Raw genomic sequence first — 21192 nt, 5'->3', positions numbered from 1 at the left:
TAAATGTTAACTCAAATGTATTCATACAGAAAAAGTCAGAAATCAAATGATAACTGCATCTGCCTATATTTAAGACAAGTCTGTTATTTGTGCTTGTTTCGGTGTTTCAAGTGTGGGTCTCTTATTTATGTTAGCCTAATCTCTGTAATCTTACCCTATTTTTTAAGAATTAAAAAATAAAAAAAAGAATGAAAATTTGATGATATGGGCCTAGCCCACCTCGTGCCTGGCCCAGTTATGTGGAGCCCATTCAAGAAGTATTTTATGAGGCCCGCCCTACTATTAGCAGCTACGTGAGTACAAGTGCAGCTGTGAATTAATCTGCATCACCTCCACTTTCCACTTGTAACTTCAACATGCCATTCCTGGCTCAATTATTATTGTCCATAGATTTGTGGTAATGTTGTACTATTGATGTTTACTTTTTTTTTTTTAAATAATTTTTTTTAGATAAATTAATATGAAATATTTATATTTAATAATTATTAATAATTATATTTCATCAATTATTGTTAAGGTAGAAAGAAATTTCAACTCATACACTTAAAGTTATGGAATTTCAAATTCATCTATTTAATTATGACAATTATAAAGAAATAAATATAAATACAAATTAGAGTGTTTCGTCTCAATTACATAAATTGGAGCTAAATAAATTCATTCCAAGAATCCAATATGTATATTTCTGGGTACGATCGAGAAATTGATTGACGACACAAGGTACTAAGGTGTACAGGTATTAATTAATCTGAATATACCAAACCTGCCGCCGATTATATATATATACACCCAAATTCCCACACAAAACAAGACAGACATACACACAGGATGACAGGAAGACTTCACACGCAACAGTTTCTTTTCTCAAACCAAAAATTCTCGGTCTCTTTATCCGAAGCAGCGGCAGCAGCTAGCACTACAGTACTAAACATTGGCAGAATTATCGGGCTTGAGGTGGGTCTGAGGCGGTGGAGAAGGATGATGGAAATCGGCGACGACACTGCCAGGCGGCGGAGCTGGGGCGCCGAAAACCTGGGCGCTGGCGTATGCTTCTTGCCTGCCCTTGGCTCTTCCGAACAGATAACATCCGAACCCAAGAAGTAATGAAAAAAGAATGAAAGGCAAAGATAGTACTATTACCATCCCCATCTCTAAGATCAACTCTTCTCTCTCTTAATACTTAGTATATGTGCGCGCGTGTGTTTTTTGTAAGAAGAGAAAGATTGAGGTTTTAATAAATAAGGGGAAAGCGCGAGAATCTGCCTCTCTGGACAGGAACTTCTTCGTTAATAAAGGATGATTGGAAGAACGTGGAAATTTCGAAAAGCAAGTTCTCTAACGGTAGGCTTAACGTTCACTTTCTAGCAGCCAATAGCCTCTCGACAACTGTCCATTAAAATCTGGAGAAGTATTTTCTTGCTCGAGTATGGAATCTGCAAAGCTATTCGAGTTCACGCCGCCTCATTCTAAGTGATTATTACATTATTAGTGTAGTAATTTTGCCTCCATTGTGTCTCACTACTTTACCTACATTTGAGTGGTCAGACTTTGACAAAACAGTATTTATGAAAAATCATGACGAGGATTAGGTGAAATGTTTTTTACTCAAAATATGTATGTCCGAATTAGATTAATTACAAAACAATTGCAATACAATTATTATGTAATTAGTTATTTTTTAAAATAATATATTAATTATATAATAATTGTATTGTACTTATAATAAAATTAGTGTAAACTCGATCAAATTTATTAAAAAGAGTTAGAAAATTTTGTATAAATAAGTTCTCGTCCAGTCCAGAGATTTTCGACTTGGTCCCACTTTTGATGAAGGTGAAGGTGTATGGGCGCAGTGATGTTCTTCAACATTTGGTCCGAACAGGTTGGGGATGTCCCGAGGCGGCCCGTCACGAATACATTGGACATCACGGGCCCAATAGCTACAAGAAGGCCCAAAAATGCAATTCAGCCTTTATTTGTAATACGTCAATCACAGTGATATCAGCACATCTTTTTTTTTCTTTAATTTTATATCAGCACATCTTTCGACAACCGCAGTCCCAAAAGTACTAAATCAAACCCATCATCTCGCACACCCTTCCAGGTTTTCAGGTTGTCATGTTGAAATTTTCCATTTTAAATGGCATTCTCATATTCACATCTGATTTGGAGTTCGGTCTAGGTCTTGTGATTCTATTTGTCAGGTGATCAAAACTTTTGCAACGATTCATAGGACACTCGGAAGATTTGTTAGGCGTTGAAATCTGATTCAATCATACCCCACAGTGTACACAGATAACACACCTAATTACGAGCACTATAACCTGCCTACAATCAGTTCTTACACCTCGGCAGACATCATAATATGGGCCGTTACCTGAGGACAGAGTAGCAGCCTCAACAGAACAACTGCAGCATGAAATTTTACAGTAGCAGGTGCTTAATCATCCAGATGAAGTCCAAAAAAAGAACCAGTTATCGTTCCAATTAGGAGAGCCTGCATGACAACTTAACGACAATAAGAGAGGGAAAGGGGCGGTGAGATGGTACAGATACTTCATGGTCCAAAAGTAGAAGTCAACGGTTCAAATGAGCAAACTACAAATCTTAATACATAAGCTGAGCATAGAAAATACTGGAAAACTCAGAAAAGCAGAAAAAGACGGACAATAATCCTACAAAAACCATCGAGAACACTCTTAACATATTCCAGAAGTACCAACATCCCTTAAGCAGCTTCTGCATCTGGAGTCTCAAGAATAGCCTGCTCAGCTTCCTGAACCTCCTTCTCGGTCTTCCTACCTTTCTTCGATTTATAATACACGCTCATGAAGGTACCAACAGCTCCGTACTTGCGTCTGCAATGCTCGTAAAGATCAGCATCAAACATTCTCCAGAAGTTCTTCTCATTGAGCTCAGACACGGCATACTGTGGCTGGAACCCGTGGTTTTCAATCAACCAGTTCTCCATTTTACGAACCGCCTCAGAGCCATCGAATACCTCACCCCTCAAGACGGGTCCAGGAGCATAGTAGACTCCAACATCAGTATACATCTGAGCATAGTGTGTATCGCCCTGTCTGTGGTGTTGCTCAAATCCTGGTTCCGGATACACCATGGTTTTGACTGGGAGTTTATATAGCCTGTGTGGGCAGAGCCAGATAGGATAGACCTAGAGAACATTGAACTGTTAATATTCTGAAAAATGGGCTGCAATGATAACACAAATACTGTTGTGTTGTCTTAAGATAGGAAAAATTAGCAACATACCTCCATCTCTCTGTGGACCCACTCCAGAGCATCTCCAACCTTGTAAAGTGGAACAAGCATATCCTGAATGACGTGCATCTCATGGTAATAATTCCTAATGGCTTCACCTTGAGTTGCCTTAAGAAGAGAGACCTTGGGTGGCATCATCCATCCAAGAAGAAACCTGAACCACCATTGATCAGCAAATGGAAGGATGAGCTTTCCCTCCCAGTACAAGCACCTTGTATGCCTGTGGTAATATTCTCTGGTGGGGATATACTCTACAAACTCCCCCTTCTTCAGTGCTGTTTGTGCATGCTGGTAAAACCAGGGTTTGAACCACCATCCAACATTATTGATTTTATTTCCCTTCATTTTGGCTTCTTCTTTAGAAGCATAAACTCCGGTCATGCAGACAGCTTCAGTAGGGGAGTAAATCATGGTCTCAACAAAGTCTGGAACCTTGTTAGGGTTGTCCTGATCTCCATCCCTTGGTGCAAACGAATCCATGTATCCTTGTGCTAGCTCCTTAAGATTACCCACTACAGGCTTATATGTGAGCTTCATGTATTCCTTGACAGGTATAAGCTTAATCTCAGCTGCAACAAGTAGTCCCAGTGTCCCCTGAGACCAGGGGATAGCATAGAAAAGGTCAGAGTATTCATTGTCCTTTGTAGCTCTAACCACCTGTCCGTCAGCCAAAACAATTTCATAAGCCACGACAGTATCCGAAAACAGACCGTAAAGATGGGAGCTTCCTTCAATACCATAGCCATTGATCAGACCACCAACAGTCAGATCATCAAGCTCGGCAACAACTGCAAGGGACAGATTCATCGGAACAGTAACCCTTGAAATCTGACCCATATTTACCAGAGGCTCCACTCTGGCGATCATTCTCTCCTTGTCAATGTCCAAAACATTTCTAAAGGCAGAAAGGTCAACCTCAAAATGTCGAGCACGCTTATAGTCCACATTACGCATTCCAACAGCAATCCAGGGCTTCCGGGCTGTGCAGACAAGACCATCCTTCTTCGGGTTCCTCTCCTTGAGGCGTTTCACGACCTTCTTGACATTTTCATCATGTTCCTTCTGACGCTGCTTGAATGATTTGCATTCGGATTTCACATCCCCAAGATATGTGAGGAAGTAGAGTGTGAAGGAGATTGGAAGAACAACAAAGATAACAATTATCCATCGGAACTGGACAAAGTAGTCCACCCAAACCTTCTTCCTCTTGGGGCGTAGGGGGGCCTCAAGATCCGACATTATGAAAATGAAGATTGCTGCAGTCATTCAAACAAATATTTATATTAAATGGTTGGCCAGATTCACATGTAAGCCAGTGTATGCGGTTTAATGAGTAACATGATAGGCCAACAACGGTTGGGAAAATTAAGCCTTATGTTTCAGTCATACACAGAGTTTATTTGATGCTGTCCTTAATGACCCCATAATTAGTTATAATGGAAACAAACGGCTAATGAAATTATGTTTCATAATGGGCAAGTTCATATACAGTCTACTATTAGGCATGTACAAGTTAACAGCATAACATGCTTCCACTATTGATTCAGATTGCAATGAAAATAACATTGTACAAAAACTATCCACTATGTTTGGTTTCATTTTCGAATAATTTCCGAGACAAGATAAAACATACCCAATGTTTGTCTCTTTGTTTTCACACATTGATTGTGCGTTTTTTTATTTTTGAACTTTTTATATGTAATAGATATATACACACTTATATATATAAATATAATATAAAAGAAACATGATTTGACAATGAACAGTAATTTTTGTTTCCAAAAAATACAATATTAACCATACAATATTTATATATATACATATTTATACATAGAAAATATATAAAAGAGACATGATTTGACGATAAACAGTAATTTTTGTCTCTCAAATCCCAACAACAAACATACACCACTTATTTTAAAATATTTTAAATTACCTTTAAAAACAAATCCAAACATACTCTATCTACAACACACACTTATTTATCTCTATTTTCTCTCTCTATCTCTAAAACACAAAATAAAACACTCCAAAAATAAAACCAAACATAATGATCAATTTTTTCACCTTGATTTAAGTCCCTGGTCCGTCGATCGAAAATAACCTTGCAAGTGTTTACCAAAAAATAAAAAATTCTTAAGCAAATTATTGCAGCCTGGGGTTAGTTTTTGCAACATTGCTGTGCCAGATAAAGTGGTTGAACCACTGAGGCACAACTAGGAGCTTGACTTGATCTTGCCGAAAAAAAAAAAAGGACTTGCATGCCCTTGCATTTTAGTTTGTCTTTTATAACTTCATTTTTCCGTTCCCTGTCTTAAAAGGGCACAATGTGCACAAGTAAAGGATGATATTTTGGGTTAGTTACTCAAAACAAAAGTTAAAAAGTAATGGTTGTCACAAATCATGCACGCTAAAAGACAAGCCCGTGATGGTGAATTTTAACATTCCCATTCTAAACTGAAAAATGGTATAGTTGCGAGTGACAGAAACTCGTAATTATCGGTACAATCACGATATTTGATCACCCACAAGAAACTACATCCATGGTTTCCCTGGATGGACGCCAGGCCTTTATGCATGTCGTTTTGCAAACAACTCCTACATAGAAATTCAAGTGGTCCAACTTCATTTTTTGGAAACCTTTAGCCTTTTAAATCCAGCACCCAGAGTACTTAAAATTGAAGCAGAGACTAGTTCAGGTAATATCTAGATCTACAACAGTAACTGCAACCCAAAACATACAAGAAGAAGCATTACTTCAAATCAGCAACGCAGAATCCAAATTTAACCAGATCTATAAAATGGTTGGCTAACAAATAGAAACCTAAGGCGTTTCCAGAGGGGAAGGGAGGGGAGGGGAAAAGCAAACACAGAATCGACTTTTGTTAGTAACGAAACATCATTGTCCAGTTATAGCACAAGTTTTCAATATCGAACCTCAAGTCCAACCCCGCATCCAATAATGTAGAAAAAACATCAGACAAGAAGAACGGAAAATTACCGGAAATTCGATAAGGATTGAGAGAGAGAGAGAGAGAGTACCTGAGGCTGAGAGCGACTGTATAGTGACTGAATGAGCAGCTGCTAAATATCTATAAGGCGTGCGGAAACCGAAGATATACTTGGAAAAGGTTATTTAGGGAATTAATCAATTTTAAGGCCTATGGCTGTCTGGATTCAATATCTGATTAGACAAATAATCAGGGTTAGGTGAGATCAGATCCCTTGCAATATATAATTTTATTTGGATATTTAATTTAATTTTCAAGATTCTCTACATTTTATTTTAAATATATTTCTTTTATTTACATTTGATTAAATTTACTTTGCCCCTACAAAGTGAGATACATATTTCACTTTTTAAACTTTTTTTTTTATTTATTGAAACTTATTTAATTATTAAATTTGATTAATAAAACTATCATAACTTATCAATTTCTAGGCTAATATATTTTCTTCTATAATTGCATATCTCTCGCAATTTAATTTCTTCTTTATTCAGTGGCAACTTTTAGAAAATTTTCTAATCTTGAGGGGCTATAATTGATATTTACCAAATTAAATTCACATTATTTTACTCTCATTTATACAATATACTTGTTTGGTAAATTTTTGAAGTATTTCAAATAATTTGAGAGAGAGAGAGAGAGAATGCATAGCAACAAAAATCTCGAAGATGGATCCCACCACGATTCGCGGACATTGCTGGCGATCACGTGCTGTCCGCAGCATCTGCACGTGACTAGATCCAACTCCACTTTCAAAATATTAATTGGGTGATTAACTTTTAATATAGTAATTAATCTCTTTAAATAGAAAAGAAAGGGGGCTTTATGGTAATCAATAATCATTCAGATCTTTGCAGCGCGTACCTCATTTTTATATTCCTTCTTTTCCGCATCTGTCACGGAATAAACTAATAATATTCAACTATTGTGCTGATTATCATTACGTGATTAAATAAATTAATCATAATGTAGTGGTAATAATTTTGTCCCTTTTTAATAAAATTTAAATTTTGATTTGAAATTAATTTAAGATTATATTTATCACAGACCGAATCTAACTGGAATCCCCTTTGTAATAATTATTTCCTGAGAATCTTGAAATTATATTATTAACTAATTACACAGAAATTACAATTCATGAAATAAAAATGGACAACTTTTTTCTTTGCGTTTGGGTTGACTTGACATGCGTTCAAATTGTGCGTATATTAGATGGAGTAGGTTGGTACCGATAGTTAAAAGTGGAATTAAGTGCACATTCATAATAATGGGTATAGATGGAATAGGTGAGTACCAATAGTCACTAACTGATTTCATTTTTATATTTTAATTAATTAATCACATAAAAGCAGACAAATAGGTACATTCATTCATAATGTATATGGATAGAATAGGTTGATACTATTTGATGAATTAATTTCCCAATTTCACTCATAAACTACACCGCCATAGATAGTATGGTTGGAAGTTGGCACCAACACTCTCTAATAATATCATTCATTTAATATACTTTTTTTTTCACTATTTTTATATTTTATATAATCACATAAAAAAATCATTAAGTGTCCCACTCCCTCACCCATCATGCATTTTTCTTTATGGAAATGGTAACCCTTGTCCATTATAATAATTTACAATGTATGCACAAACATTACAAAAAATTATTTGATGTGATATAGACACAAGTACGATTCAAACACCTATTCAAAAATAATATTAATAAAAAGAAAAGGACATAGTTCCAGACATGTCAAACAACATCTCCAACAATTTGAATTTTTTTTTTTATAATTTTAGAATTAAAAAAAAAAACCACTTATCTTTCAAACTCACTTATCATATAAAATATTGTATTTTGATACTTTTCATATTATATATTTTAATTTTATAAAAAAAAATTAAAACATGTGTTATATAGTCGTATAACTATTATGTTGTATTATAATTATTTATTTATTTTTTTTGTATTACTGTTATTCGTATCCACACATCATATATAGTAATATAATGTAGAGATTGAGGCACACTGAGGCTCAGGCCACCTAAATCACACACCACATCTATGCACTTGAGTGTCGGTTTACAAGCAAACATTAATATATCAACCCCATCAAATTTCATTAGATTTTTTCCTCCCGTTCTCTCTCCAATTATTTGAATTTTGAAGTGTCTGCAACAATTTAAAAGATATATCAATATCATGGCGTTTGGTCACGATCAAAATTACGGATTAGGATTTGTAAACATGTGCGCTTTCGGAGGATTTCAAAATCAAAATGATAAGTGATTGATGTGATGGCAAATGACATAACAATCAGTGTTCAACCATCTAAGCAGGTTATAGCATTTTGGGTTAGCCTGCATAAATGGGCTGAGCAGAATCCCTTTTCTTTTGGGCCGTTGGATGTAATGTGGGCTCGCCCAGTCCGTATAAAAACCTGATCCTGATGATGATGAAATTCCAGTAGAGAGGTGTTTTGATTATGGAGCACCACGTGGTCGGTCTCCTCATCAACAACAGTTTCAAAACGGCCGAAAGGACAAGAATGCCCTTATTTGTCCTCGTAGCCGTTGGTAAGGATTCCTATGGTTTTTCCGCAGAACCCACCCTCAACCTTTTTCAACCCCGACAAATTACCAAAATATTGCCAGGATATTTCCGTCATTTTAAGATTCTCCTCCTTCCCCTGTAGATTTCCCCGTACGGTGCAAAAATCAAACCACTCCAGTCCGCACTCGCACCCTCTTTTTGTCTCTCCAACGATTAGTTTCAATTTTCTCTCTGCAGCAAAGGTAGAATTGAACAAGTCATGGCTTCCTCTTCCTCGGACCATGCCGCCAAACCTGAAGAGACAGGCGGTGGAGAAAGTTCTGAAGCGCCGCCGCCGCCGCCGTTGGGAAGTGATCAGCTTTTGCTCTATAGAGGGTTGAAGAAAGCTAAGAAAGAGAGAGGATGCACGGCGAAAGAGCGCATCAGTAAAATGCCCCCTTGCACGGCCGGCAAGCGCAGCTCCATTTATCGAGGTGTTACCAGGTATATAGTAACCGTCAAACATGTGATGTGTCTTGCTTGTACCTGATTCTTTCAAGTGCTGGAATTGTTTATCGTCATGGTAGATGGTTTTATTTGTACACTGATTGAATTAACATCTGACGTAACACTGTTAACCTGCTTGAAAGCATAATCTCCGTCACTCTTGTATTGTGCTGTTACTGACATCTAACTTTTTTATTGTGCTTCTGTTTCCACGAGAGTAGGCATCGATGGACTGGTCGTTATGAAGCACATCTTTGGGATAAAAGTACCTGGAACCAAAACCAAAATAAGAAGGGAAAGCAAGGTGAAAATTTTCTTTTTCTTAATCTTCTTCTCCCTTCTGCACGGACTCTATATAGTTGGTGCTAATTGGAGTTTCAATTTTGTAAAACCGAGGATCTTATCTATCTCATGTTTCCCTTCTCTCGTTGCTGCGAAATTGTGTATTGGTGCCTGGTCGATGTGGGCAGTTTACTTGGGTAAGTAATTTTTCAGTTGGAACATAACTAGGGAAAGAAATGGACATAACGCCGTATTGATTCTTTCTCCATACAAAATTTGTAAAGGTGCATATGATGACGAGGAAGCAGCAGCGAGAGCCTATGATCTAGCCGCTCTGAAATATTGGGGCCCTGGGACACTAATTAATTTTCCTGTAAGAAGTTTCTGAGCTGGACTCCGTTTGGTGAATTGATGTCATCAACTGCATTTCATTTTGAGTCTCTGTGTTCCTAATTGCTATACTTCTTCTTAGGATATGACTCACTTTGTAGCTATTGCAATTTTACTCTTCTTTCTGAACCAAAGGGGCTGTGCAGGTGACAGATTATACTAGGGACCTCGAGGAAATGCAAAACGTCTCGAGGGAGGATTATCTAGCATCCCTTCGGAGGTTAGAATATATTTATATGATGATGTCACTCATGATAGTGTGTTAGTGCTTACAAGTCACATCATCTGCAGGAAGAGTAGTGGTTTCTCTAGGGGCATCTCCAAATATCGCCCCCTTTCCAGGTATGCTCCGGATTATGCACAAAATTTGGTCCATTTGTCATCTTTAAGATTCCATTTACCAGGGCATGCTAGTTTTAAATGTTTTTAATGCCTGGATAATTGTAAACTGAACTTTGGCTTTGTTTATGACTTCGCTCGCTATATTCTCCTATCTCTAAATAGTCGATGGGATTCACAATTTGGTCGTACGCCTGGAACTGACTACACCAAGAGTGCACTCTATGGTGAGAATGACTTTGAACTGTGGCATATAATACCCAATATAAATATGAATTTCTGTCGTTGACATTTTCTTCCTAATGATTCATGTACTGACCAAGGTTTGCTACTACTAAAGGTGCAGGTGATGAGATGACTACAGGAAGTGAATATGCTGGTGGTTATAGCGCTGACAGGAAGATTGATTTGTCAAATTACATCAAATGGTGGGGACCAAATAAATCTAGTCAGACTGATTTTCGGTCAAAAGCATTAGATGAAACAAATATTGGAGGTCCTGATGATGTTGCTAGTGAACTTAAATCTCTGGAATGGTCAATCAAGCCCACTGAACCCTATGAAATGCCGCGTCTGGGTGTGTCTCCAGAAAGAATGAAGCACAAAAAGATATCTGCTATGAGCATTTTGTTGAAGTCAGCAGCATACAAGAGCCTTCAGGAGAAAATCTCGAAAAAGAAAGAAAAGGATGAGAATGATGAGAATGAAAACAAAAATAATACTGACAAAGTTGAGCTTGGGAAGGCAGCTGATAAATCATGTCATGATGTTGGAAGTGAGAGACATAGTGCTGCATATGGGATAAGTGGAGGATTACCTATTCATAGGAATATGTATCCGTTGGCTCCTCTTCTGTCTGCTCCACTTCTCACCAGTTACAATAGTATTGACCCATTAACTGACCCCATCCTTTGGAGTTCTCTCGTTCCAGTTCTTCCTACTGGATCATCACGGACGAACGAGGTCTGTTTTTCCTTTCCTGAGCTTCGTAAGAAATAGATTTTACTCTTATCACATTTAGTGTTGGAAAACGTTAAATACATCTGATAATCTTGGTTCTGGAGGCTGGGAATATTTCACTGGTATAATTTGTTTTAGCACCATTTTCTGGAGTGTACAGCTTATTGCGTTTATTAAAGAGCTTAGTATGGCTTTTAATAAAATGGGGATAGTTTCAGATACATTGAAATGTAAGTTAACTAAAACACATTAACTTAAAAAACCTTTATTTGATAAGCAGTCAGGCACGGAGAATCCGTCAGAACAAATAAATCTGTTACTATATCACTTTTGTATTAGGAATACTTTTCTATTCATCATGTCAGCTTGTGGAACTGGTTTTCTTTAAAGCAAACTGCATTCCCTGATGCAGTAGCCATTGAAGATATGATTTTGCATGAAAAGTTGGGACAATTGCATACAGGTCACAAAAAATGAATCAAGCTCGGACTATACTTTCTTCCAGCAAGGAGAGTAGCGTGAAACTTCCCTGTTCTCCAGAATGAATGTGGAACCGGATCCTTCTTGAGGTCTATTGATGAGTAAAGTGGAGTATTGGACATGTTTAGGCTCAAGACTATGTGGTGCATCCGGAATCATGTACAAAAGTGCCTTCCAGTGCCCGTTATGATAGTAGCTAATGGGGAAGCAGAATTCGGAGAAATATTTGGAGATGTGTGTATCTTGGAGATGTGAATTCTGGAATGTTCCCTTTATATGTTTGACCTGCTGAGGATGTAGAGAGGTCGCGTTTCTCGGCTTGCAGACAATGTAGGCAGAGGGGACAAGATCTTCTGTTTTTTGCTCTCCTGACATAGTACATTTTTATCTTTTTCTTTTTGGGTCCTTTTCTATCTTGTGTGACATTATAGTTGTCCATTTTCACACGATAGTATTAAAGTTCATTACTTCACTGTATAGGTATTATCTTAAGAAATCGAATAGAACCATAGAGTCTCCTTTACATTGTGTATTATATGTTTAGAATTCTTTTATCATCTTTTTGTAGCAGTGGAAGAAAAGGGAAGAAGCCAAAAAATGGTGAAATTAACTTCTTTTATGAAAGAAATGTTATGCCTCGTGCTTTGAAGTTGGTTTTCATACCACACAGAATCTGTTTCTACTCTATTATGGAAATTCGGGTTTCGTGTAACTTGTAAATATGAACTTACAACACTCTTCTAATTCAATTCAGGAGAAAGAACATCGAAGTATGCAACCCAGAAGTATTTTACATCTTTGATAATCATCTCTCTCCAAAAAGAAAATGAAAAAGAAATTAGGGAAGATATTTCTTTGGAGCGAAATTTCTTCACAAAAGTGATGGTTAAAGGCAGCCCGTTATGCAGTTTGCTCCACTCTCCCACCCAAGTTTCAACGGCTAGTCGAAAAGCTGTCTAAAACAGGGCAGAGGCTTAAGGCATTCGTGTGAATGTTCACTCTTTCTCTCTCTCTCTGAGGTAATAAGTTTGGAGAATGAACATGAAAGCAGTCAACGTCATAATCAATTTATAAATGTCTAAGAGGATTTCAACAATTTTATCGCGACATTCATTTGCCAACAGCTATTTTCTCCATTCAGCAACTCATGCCATACGCTGCATATCCAAACCATCATCTTATTTTCCTTACACTGAGGAGGTCTTGGCTTCCCACCTTGCTCCGCTTCTACAGCAAAAAGACTCTTCTCTGATACCTTCAGTTCTTGAAAAAACCCGGCAAATACACGCCCAGATTACTGTTAATGGGCTCCACAACTTGGGGATTTTGGGCACAAGGATTTTGGGTATGTACATCCTGTGTAACAACTATCTTGATGCCAAGAAGTTATTCTGTCAGCTTCAACTGTGGTACGCTGCCCCTTGGAATTGGATGATTAGAGGGTTTACGATGATGGGCTACTATGACTACGCGCTTTTGTTCTACTTCAAGATGCTTACTTTTGGTACTAGTCCTGACAAGTATACTTTTCCCTACGTGATAAAGGCTTGCAGTGCCCTGCATGCTGTTGACTTATTGAAACTTGTGCATGGAATGATCAAAGAATTCGGGTTTGAGCTGGATGTGTATGTGGGCAGTGCCTTAGTTAAATTCTATGCTGAGAATGATTGTTTAGGAAACGCGAGGGATTTGTTTGATAAATTGCCTCTAAGGGATATCGTGTTGTGGAACGTGATGCTTAACGGTTACCTGAAATGTGAAAGTTTAGCCGATAATGTGATTGGATTGTTCGAGGAAATGAGAAAAAGTGAGGTTGAGCCCAATTCTGTCACTTACACTTGTGTTCTTTGCTTGTGTGGCTTGAGATCAATGGTGGGGTTTGCCGCCCAGGTTCATGGCCTCGTTGTTAAGTGTGGCTTGGAGATGATTTCTCCAGTGGCTAACACTTTGGTTGCCATGTACGCTAAATGCCGTTGCCTGCTTGATGCTCGAAAGCTGTTTGATTTTGTTGCACAGGCTGATCTCATTACCTGGAATGCAATGATTGGAGGGTACATTCAGAATGGGTTTATGCGTGAGGGTTTGGATTTGTTTCAGAGAATGATATCTTCGGATGTCAAACCAGACTCAATAACTTTCGCAAGTCTGCTCCCATTAGTTCCTGAGTTGGGAGGTCTTAATCAAGGAAAAGAAATCCATTGTTATATTGTTCGACATGGGGTGTTATTCGATCTATTCTTGAAGAATGCTCTTATTGATATGTATTTCAAGTGCAAGGATGTGAGAATGGCTTGCAAGGTCTTTGACGAGAGCTCTGCTGTGGACACTGTCATCTGCACTGCTATGATCTCTGGGTTTGTGCTCAACGGGATGAATCTTGATGCTTTGAAAACTTTCCGCTGGTTGCTTCATAAGAAAATGAGGCCCAATGCTGTAACATTTGCGAGCACTCTACCAGCTTGTGCAGGCCTGGCTGACCTAAGATTGGGTAAGGAATTGCATGGTAACATAATTAGAAAGGGACTAGAAGGAAGGTGTTATGTCGGAAGCGCAATAACTGACATGTATGCTAAATGTGGAAGGTTAGATCTCAGTCATCAAGTTTTTCTAAGGATACCTGAACGAGATTCTGTATGTTGGAACTCAATGATCACGAACTGTAGCCAGAATGGCAAACCAGAAGTGGCCATCGATCTTTTTTGTCGCATGGGGTTAGAAGGAGCGAAATATGACTGTGTCAGCATATCAGCTGCTCTTTCAGCATGCGCACACCTGTCTGCTCTTCGTCGTGGGAAACAGATACATGGTTTCATGATGAGAAATGGATTCAACTTTGATATTTTTGCTAATAGTGCACTAATAGACATGTACTCTAAATGCGGTCATATGGATTTAGCAGAACGTGCTTTTGACATGATGGAATTCAAAAATGAAGTTTCCTGGAACAGCATCATTGCTGCATATGGAAATCATGGCCAGTTAAAAGAATGCCTGGCTCTATTTCGTGCAATGCAAGATGAGGGGTTTCAACCTGATCACGTCACTTTTCTTGCAATATTATCTGCTTGTGGCCATGCTGGTCAAGTTGAAGAAGGAAAGCTCCACTTCAATTCCATGATCCAAGATTATGGGATTGCTGCCCGCATGGAGCATTATGCATGCTTAATTGATTTGTTTGGCCGAGCTGGTCGGTTAGAAGAAGCATTCCAAGTAATTGGGACCATGCCGTTTACTCCAGATGCTGGCATTTGGGGCACCTTATTAGGGGCCTGCCGGATTCATGGCAACGTTGAGCTTGCAGAGCTGGCGTCAGAACACCTTTTCCAATTAGACCCACAAAATTCTGGGTACTATGTATTGCTATCAAACCTGCACGCTGATTCTGGAACCCGAGTGAGAGCTGTCCAAATACGCAATCTCATGAAAGAAAGAGGAGTTCAAAAAGTACCTGGTTACAGCTGGGTTGAAGTCAATGACTCCTCCAATATGTTTGTTGCTGCAGATAAGAATCACCCACAGTCTTCAGAGATTTATCTAATGCTGAATAATCTTTTATTGGAGATCCAAGATGAAGGATATCTTCCCCAAATCAGCACCCCAACCACTGATTGATAAGTGTCAATAGCACCAGAATCTTATAGTGACTGAGCAATATGATAGTTAAGCCTGGGAGTGTCTTTCCTCTTTCCTCTTTGATCTTCCCCCAATCTTCTACATAGTATTACTGTATGGCATGCTACTTATTATACTCATGACTAAGAATTTCTTGATAAGGGACGCAAGAAAGAGGGACCCCTGTGAGAGTGCTGTTACTATTCAACTTGATAATATTTTAAATTAACGATCAACAATTTAGTTACATTTCGCACTCGACTATTTGCTTGGGGCAATGCCCTACTATACATTGTTGTTTATCCCTATGTTTATTACTTCGCTCAGTCACTATAAGATTCTGGTGCTATTGATCCTTATCAATCAGTGGTTGCAATTCCTGTCAAGAGAATTAATTTATGTTTCGTGGATGAGCCTACTACTGGCAGACCCACCAGGACAACACAAATGAAAGGAGATTGGCTTCTTGCAGTTACTTCATTTTGAGTTGGCTGCGCTTTTATTTCTTTAGCCTGTGTGTTTAATTTGAGTGGCTAGATGGAAGATATAATTTGTTCAGGATGAAACAGATTTCAGGACAATCAAAATGCAGCAAATTCGGATTTTTGACAAGAGTTGGTTCAGAACGTCATTCTTGCCAAAGCCACAAAATTTAACAAGAATCATAGCCTGAGCGTCCCTCACCCGCTCACTTATTTTCCCACTATAATTTTGTGGGACTATATTCTTCTACAAACAAATTTTGATGCTTACTGAGGTGGTAAGCCAAGAACAGAATCAGAACTCTTGACGAGATTGATGTTTTCTTTTCTTCTTCTGTTTAGCGTCTTCAGTCTCGACTTTTGTTCAGAACAACAGCAAGGTCTCGGAGCTCCTCAAATGCCTGCATTGTTTCGGAATCAAATCCTCCAGCAAACTGCACAAGTTTTCACATAGAGAAGCATTAAAATAGGTGCAACTACTTCCAGAGATCAAGATCACCTTATTTATGCATACTGATCAAAGAACAAAGAAGTTCTTTTTCTAATTTTCCACTGATTTCATAATTTTCTGAAAATAAACCAACCTGATGAATTCGGAAAGCAAATCTCACTCCCTGGAGCAACATATAATCCAAGGAAGAATCTTTATCCAATGTTCCCTTGGACTGAAGTTCTATTGCCACTCTCTCCATGTACATCTTAGCCAGTTTCACAGAACCAAACTTTATCTGAAATCAAGACAACACATTAGTTGGTTCTTTGTCAAGCCCTAAGGATGCAAAAAATCTTAAGCAGCTAGTTGCCTAAAAATTTAAGTTATAGGTCATGCATTTTTATGCTGAAGTCATGTTAGGTACCAATTATTTTGAAGAATACCACCCTGTTTCTCAATGTCCTAAGTTCTTAGTGGCATAGGTCCTACAGAGTAAGCTGCTGCAATGGAAAAAAGTTAAATTCATTGATGTAGCAATGGAAGGGCCAAACCTTGCTTAATATTCCATTGTCTAGCATCCAGTCTGTGGGAATGTGGAACTCCTTGCAGTGTCTCATCAATGAGTCTCTTGTTCGGAGGATATTATGCACAGTACGCTCCATCCTGATCAAGGAAATCATTATGCAAACTGCCTGAACCAACTTATTAGGATTCTTAGAGAAGTTAAATTATGCAAGTTTGCGTGAAGCTATGATGTCTTACCTCTCAGACAAAGCTGCCATTTTCTTCAACGCTATGTCGCATGGCAGACGAGGATCATCCTTATAGATTGAAACTTCCTGCTCTAGCTTCCTTAGGTCGCTATATCCAAATGCTGCTTCTCTTAATGTGTCAGCTTTCTTTTCTGGCCACTCAAAGTGCTTCAGCACTGCCCTTTCGTCAACCTGTAAGACAAGTCAAATAGAAGAAGTAAGTGGCTGGACATCCTAATTCAAAACTGTAGTTGCTCAAAGCTGACTTAGTTAGAACTTGTGAAAAGAAGATAATGAGTACTTTATTGTCCTCCATGAATTCAGAAACAGATTTTCAAATCCTTACGAATGTTTCTGATGGAAGAAACTTACGAGAAAACTTAGTTCATCATCTAGCCACTTCACAAATGCAAGGACATCTTCAATGTTCTGGTAAACAGCATTATTGACTTCTCGTATAAGGGAGTTCACAAATTCTCCTTGGGTCTCAACATCCGCCTTTATCTGCTCAGAAACAGTAATTTGATGCATGTATATGAGAATTCTCTGCTAAAAAAGAACAGAAGCCAGAATTTTTTAGGCCACTATCTTCAGAGATAATGTCTAATAATGTATTGAATCATTATTAAACATGACTCAACATATCAAGCAGACAACGAAATAATTATTTATTTTTCTTGGTGTCACACTGCATGAAAATGATGACAAGAGAACTTACGGCAAGCAAATGAGACGATCGGTTCTCAATTTCGCCAATCATGCTACTACGAACGTTTGCAACATCTGATGCATCTGTAGTCCCAGAATTTAAGCAGTCCTTCCTAGACTCTCTCTTCATGAGAGAGTGATAAAACTCGACAACTTGGGGAGCTCGCTGCACCGTTCCTGTCATGCTTCTAGCCATTAACTTTGGAGGAGGTGGTGGGGGTGGTGGGGGTGGAGGAAGAGTTGGAGGGGAAGTTCGACTAGAAGTTTCTTCTTTTGGTCCAGATAAACCAGCACATGAAGGCCTCGGAGGGGGATTAGGGATTCGTAAGGTCCTTTTCTCGATATCCAAAGAAGCCGTCATCTTAGAAACTTCATGAGAATTGGTATAGACATTGGGCCTGTTGCTTACTTCTAAGTCATACTTTTCGGAAACTAGTACCTCGGGCGTCTTGTCCGCTTCCTTGGAACATATAAAACTATCAGATTGCCTTTTTTTGTTTAGTATCAGATCGTCGGGACAGCAATTTGTTCCACTAATAGAGTGTCTTCGTGCTAAACCTAGGGGATCATCCCAATTATGATTGACAAAATCGTCCATGTATTTCATTTGATGCAAGTCTTCATCAGTAATAGGCCATCTTTTAAACTTCTTGACAAGATACAACCTCTTTGTGGCAGTATCATTAGAATCTTGATCCATTTGAAAAGATGAAAAGCAAATAGATTCCCTGCTCTTCTCGACGGAATTCGGGCTTGTTGACTTGTCCGAAATCCTGGTAGAGCAACTCCGCAACTCATCTCTTAAACATGAGTTAACCCACCTCAGGTAAGCAAGCTCCTCAACTTCATTCATCCGACTCATTTGAAGACCTTCCACTTGTTTGCATAGATCTTCATTGGTATGCCTCAGCAAAGAGGCTTCTGCTTTAATCTTCTCAACAATGTCACTCTGCAGATAAACAAGTTTTCAGTTGAACTACTAGAGACAAGAAGAACCTACTAAGGAACCCTATGGAAAATCCTTAAATAACAGCACTCATGAAGTTATGGGAAGGGCAGAGGAACATAATTTAACGTTAGTAGCTAAGATTTCAACAATTTTATGATCCAGAAGATACAATTAATTAAACTGCCCGACCACATTACAACAAAAAACCAAGTGCTGTATTTGATCTATTCAAATAATAAAAGGAGAACTCAAAACTCTGACCCCCACCACCCCCCACCCCCCCAAAAAAAAAAAAAACAAAACAAAACAAAAAAAGCTCCAACTTTGGCAAGGGTGGCTAACTAAATAGTATCCAGAAAAAGCTTTAACTATTTAATGGTGATTATCATACCTCAGAAACTTTGGCAAGGGTGGCTAACTGGGATTCCAAGGAAGAAATCCTGCCAGAAAGATTTCTCTTCTGAAGCTGCAGCTCCTTGTTCAAGCGCCTCAACTCTAAGACCTCCATCTCTACACTACTAAAACTGTCACGAACTTCACTTTCCAAAACATCCTCATGCTTCCCCATGACAGAGGCCAAAGACACCAACTGTCCAGAAAGGTTCGCCTTTTCATTTTCGAGGCATCCCACTCTCTTGAGAAGGCCATCAATTTCACTCTTCTTCAATTCAAGCTCCCTCTCAACTTCCAACACCTTGGGATTCCTCTTATACTCTGACAACTCAGCTTGCAAGCTGAGCTCCCTATCCTTTGATTCTTGCAACAAATTCCTCAAATGATCGATTTCAAGAAACAAATCTTCAGAAGAGCCTGAAGGTTTTGTCTTGTTTTGGCTTTGAACAGTTTGTGGATGCACTTGTGTAGCATTTATGGAGCATGAAAGGTCCCCGATGAGCGATCTTTTGATTCTTGAATTTGAAACCAATGGCTGGTTCTTCTGGTTTGATGTATCAGAGTTGTTAAGAGGCAGCTTCTTGCTTTGAGCTGTGGCCTGCAACACTCTGGTTTTGGATTTCTTATCTGCAGCTGAGAATCCCTTCACTATGTGAGAACCCCAAGAGGATTTCATTCTTGAAAAATTGCTGTTTCCCTTCACATTACGATGATTATTATCCTTTGGAACCTGGTTTTGATCAGCAAATTTTGAAGATTTCACTCTGTTCTCAGATGGGTTTTCTTCTCTCATTGTGAACAGCACTCTTAACTTAAAGCATCAATATATATAATCAGATAGTAGTAAAAGCAAATAAACAACCATAAACCCAGAAAAAACCCGGCAGAAACAACAATGGGATTCAAGAATCATCAAGAAACTCAGCTAAATGATCTTGTCTGTTAAGAAAAACAAAGATAGTTCACCCGAAAGGCGTACAACCATAAAAGAATGGATTCTGTCTCCCGATAGACTGGCCCTAAGGTAGATTCAAATGAAATTCAAGAATCCAAAAGCAGGTGGGCTTTTTATATTTATCGCACTAAAGGAGTGAGGTTTGAAGTTTTCTTTTTCTTGAACTGTTAATAAATTAATACAATATTGAAAGTGAAGTGAGGTGGGGTTGGGCGCAAATATTTGGAAACAGGGAAAAAGGGTCCGACGATGTTTCTGTTCTGTTCTGATATTCTGAAACTCGGAAGAGTAAAAAGTGGTACTGTGTCGCAGCTTTCACTGCTTTCCTTCTTTCTTTCTTTCTTTCTCTGTTAGCATTTTGAATTTGAATTTTGAAATCTATCTGGGGAGCTGCGAATCTCCACCAATCCACGGCTGAAAATCCAGTGAAGAAGGGGGAATGATGACGTGTAAGAAGTGCGCCCCGCTCCAATCAACGGTCGAATTTCGAGCCCGGCCTCCGTTTCAAATGATCCGGGTTCAGTAAGTATTATATTTAAACTACTCATGGAGAATTGTATTTCTAAATAAATAAAATTATAAATTGCTTAGATTTTAAATTATAATAATATACAATTAGAATTTTGAATAATTAATAAGTATACGAACAGAAAAGTAGATTGAGTATTAATAAATTTGAATTGTTTTACTAATTAAATTTACCTATAAAATGAGTGAATTTTTTTAATAAAGATGATAATCAAAGCTATACTTATCTAAACTTGAAAAGAAAAAACAACTAATTTTACATCAAAACAAAATTTAAATTATACTATTAACTAATTTATCCAAAAAAGATTTGGTGAATCTTTTGGAAAAGATAATTATCATACACTTATCTAATGTTAAGTAAAATAAAAAATATGTTCTCGTGTTGCAAAATGCTCCAAATTCCTCAAGAAGGGTGTATGTTTATCCATCTTACCAAATTCGGATATAAGAATTTGAGACGAGTTGTGGATTTAAAAATTTCAAACTATCTCTTCTACATTCGCTAAGAGTATGGTTTGTTCTCTTTTTATTGGCCATTTGATGGAGTGAAATGATTTTTTTGGAGTTATGGTCTCTTTTGTAAAATTCAAAATTCAAATCTA

General features: G+C 38.1%; 5 protein-coding genes across 7 annotated transcripts; 2 read left to right on the top strand and 3 right to left on the bottom strand.

The window, feature by feature from the left end:
* Nucleotides 1–656: 656 nt before the first annotated feature.
* Nucleotides 657–1270, bottom strand: LOC148784952 (uncharacterized). Its single transcript, XM_088876256.1, has one exon. It carries the CDS (start codon nt 1147–1149, stop codon nt 925–927), a length of 225 nt encoding a protein of 74 aa, XP_088732382.1. The 5' UTR covers nt 1150–1270; the 3' UTR covers nt 657–924.
* Nucleotides 1271–2453: 1183 nt separating this feature from the next.
* Nucleotides 2454–6460, bottom strand: DWF1 (cell elongation protein / DWARF1 / DIMINUTO (DIM)). Its single transcript, XM_011098450.3, has 3 exons — nt 6322–6460; nt 3271–4535; nt 2454–3172 (listed from the first exon to the last, which is right to left on the bottom strand). Exons 2-3 carry the CDS (start codon nt 4516–4518, stop codon nt 2729–2731), a joined length of 1692 nt encoding a protein of 563 aa, XP_011096752.1. The 5' UTR covers nt 4519–4535; nt 6322–6460; the 3' UTR covers nt 2454–2728.
* A 2439-nt stretch (nt 6461–8899) lies between these two features.
* Nucleotides 8900–12298, top strand: LOC105175841 (Integrase-type DNA-binding superfamily protein). 3 transcript variants are annotated; one of them, XM_011098449.3, is made up of 9 exons: nt 8900–9321; nt 9546–9628; nt 9795–9803; nt 9891–9979; nt 10143–10216; nt 10288–10338; nt 10501–10562; nt 10676–11298; nt 11708–12298. In XM_011098449.3, the coding sequence occupies exons 1-9, from the start codon at nt 9098–9100 to the stop codon at nt 11708–11710; spliced, it is 1218 nt and encodes a 405-aa protein (XP_011096751.1). In that variant the 5' UTR covers nt 8900–9097; the 3' UTR covers nt 11711–12298. The 3 variants fall into 3 exon arrangements, with proteins under 3 accessions (XP_011096751.1, XP_011096749.1, XP_011096748.1); XM_011098447.3 differs by having other exon boundaries at nt 8901–9321; nt 10682–11298; nt 11759–12298; XM_011098446.3 differs by having other exon boundaries at nt 8904–9321; nt 11759–12298.
* A 144-nt stretch (nt 12299–12442) lies between these two features.
* LOC105175840 (Tetratricopeptide repeat (TPR)-like superfamily protein) lies at nt 12443–15999 on the top strand. The gene has a single exon (XM_011098445.3). The coding sequence runs from the start codon at nt 12850–12852 to the stop codon at nt 15385–15387; it is 2538 nt and encodes an 845-aa protein (XP_011096747.1). The 5' UTR covers nt 12443–12849; the 3' UTR covers nt 15388–15999.
* LOC105175839 (protein CHUP1, chloroplastic) lies at nt 15958–20328 on the bottom strand. The gene is made up of 7 exons (XM_011098444.3): nt 19103–20328; nt 17773–18711; nt 17427–17558; nt 17065–17246; nt 16854–16965; nt 16454–16597; nt 15958–16303 (listed from the first exon to the last, which is right to left on the bottom strand). Exons 1-7 carry the CDS (start codon nt 19895–19897, stop codon nt 16217–16219), a joined length of 2391 nt encoding a protein of 796 aa, XP_011096746.1. The 5' UTR covers nt 19898–20328; the 3' UTR covers nt 15958–16216.
* Nucleotides 20329–21192: the final 864 nt, after the last annotated feature.

The sequence above is a fragment of the Sesamum indicum genome, linkage group LG12 (assembly GCF_026168435.1).
Source record: "Sesamum indicum cultivar Baizhima isolate 11 linkage group LG12, ASM2616843v1, whole genome shotgun sequence".
Lineage (NCBI taxonomy): Eukaryota > Viridiplantae > Streptophyta > Magnoliopsida > Lamiales > Pedaliaceae > Sesamum > Sesamum indicum.
The sequence above is the reverse complement of the archived record's forward strand: the minus strand, read 5'-3'. Positions and strand labels throughout refer to the sequence as shown.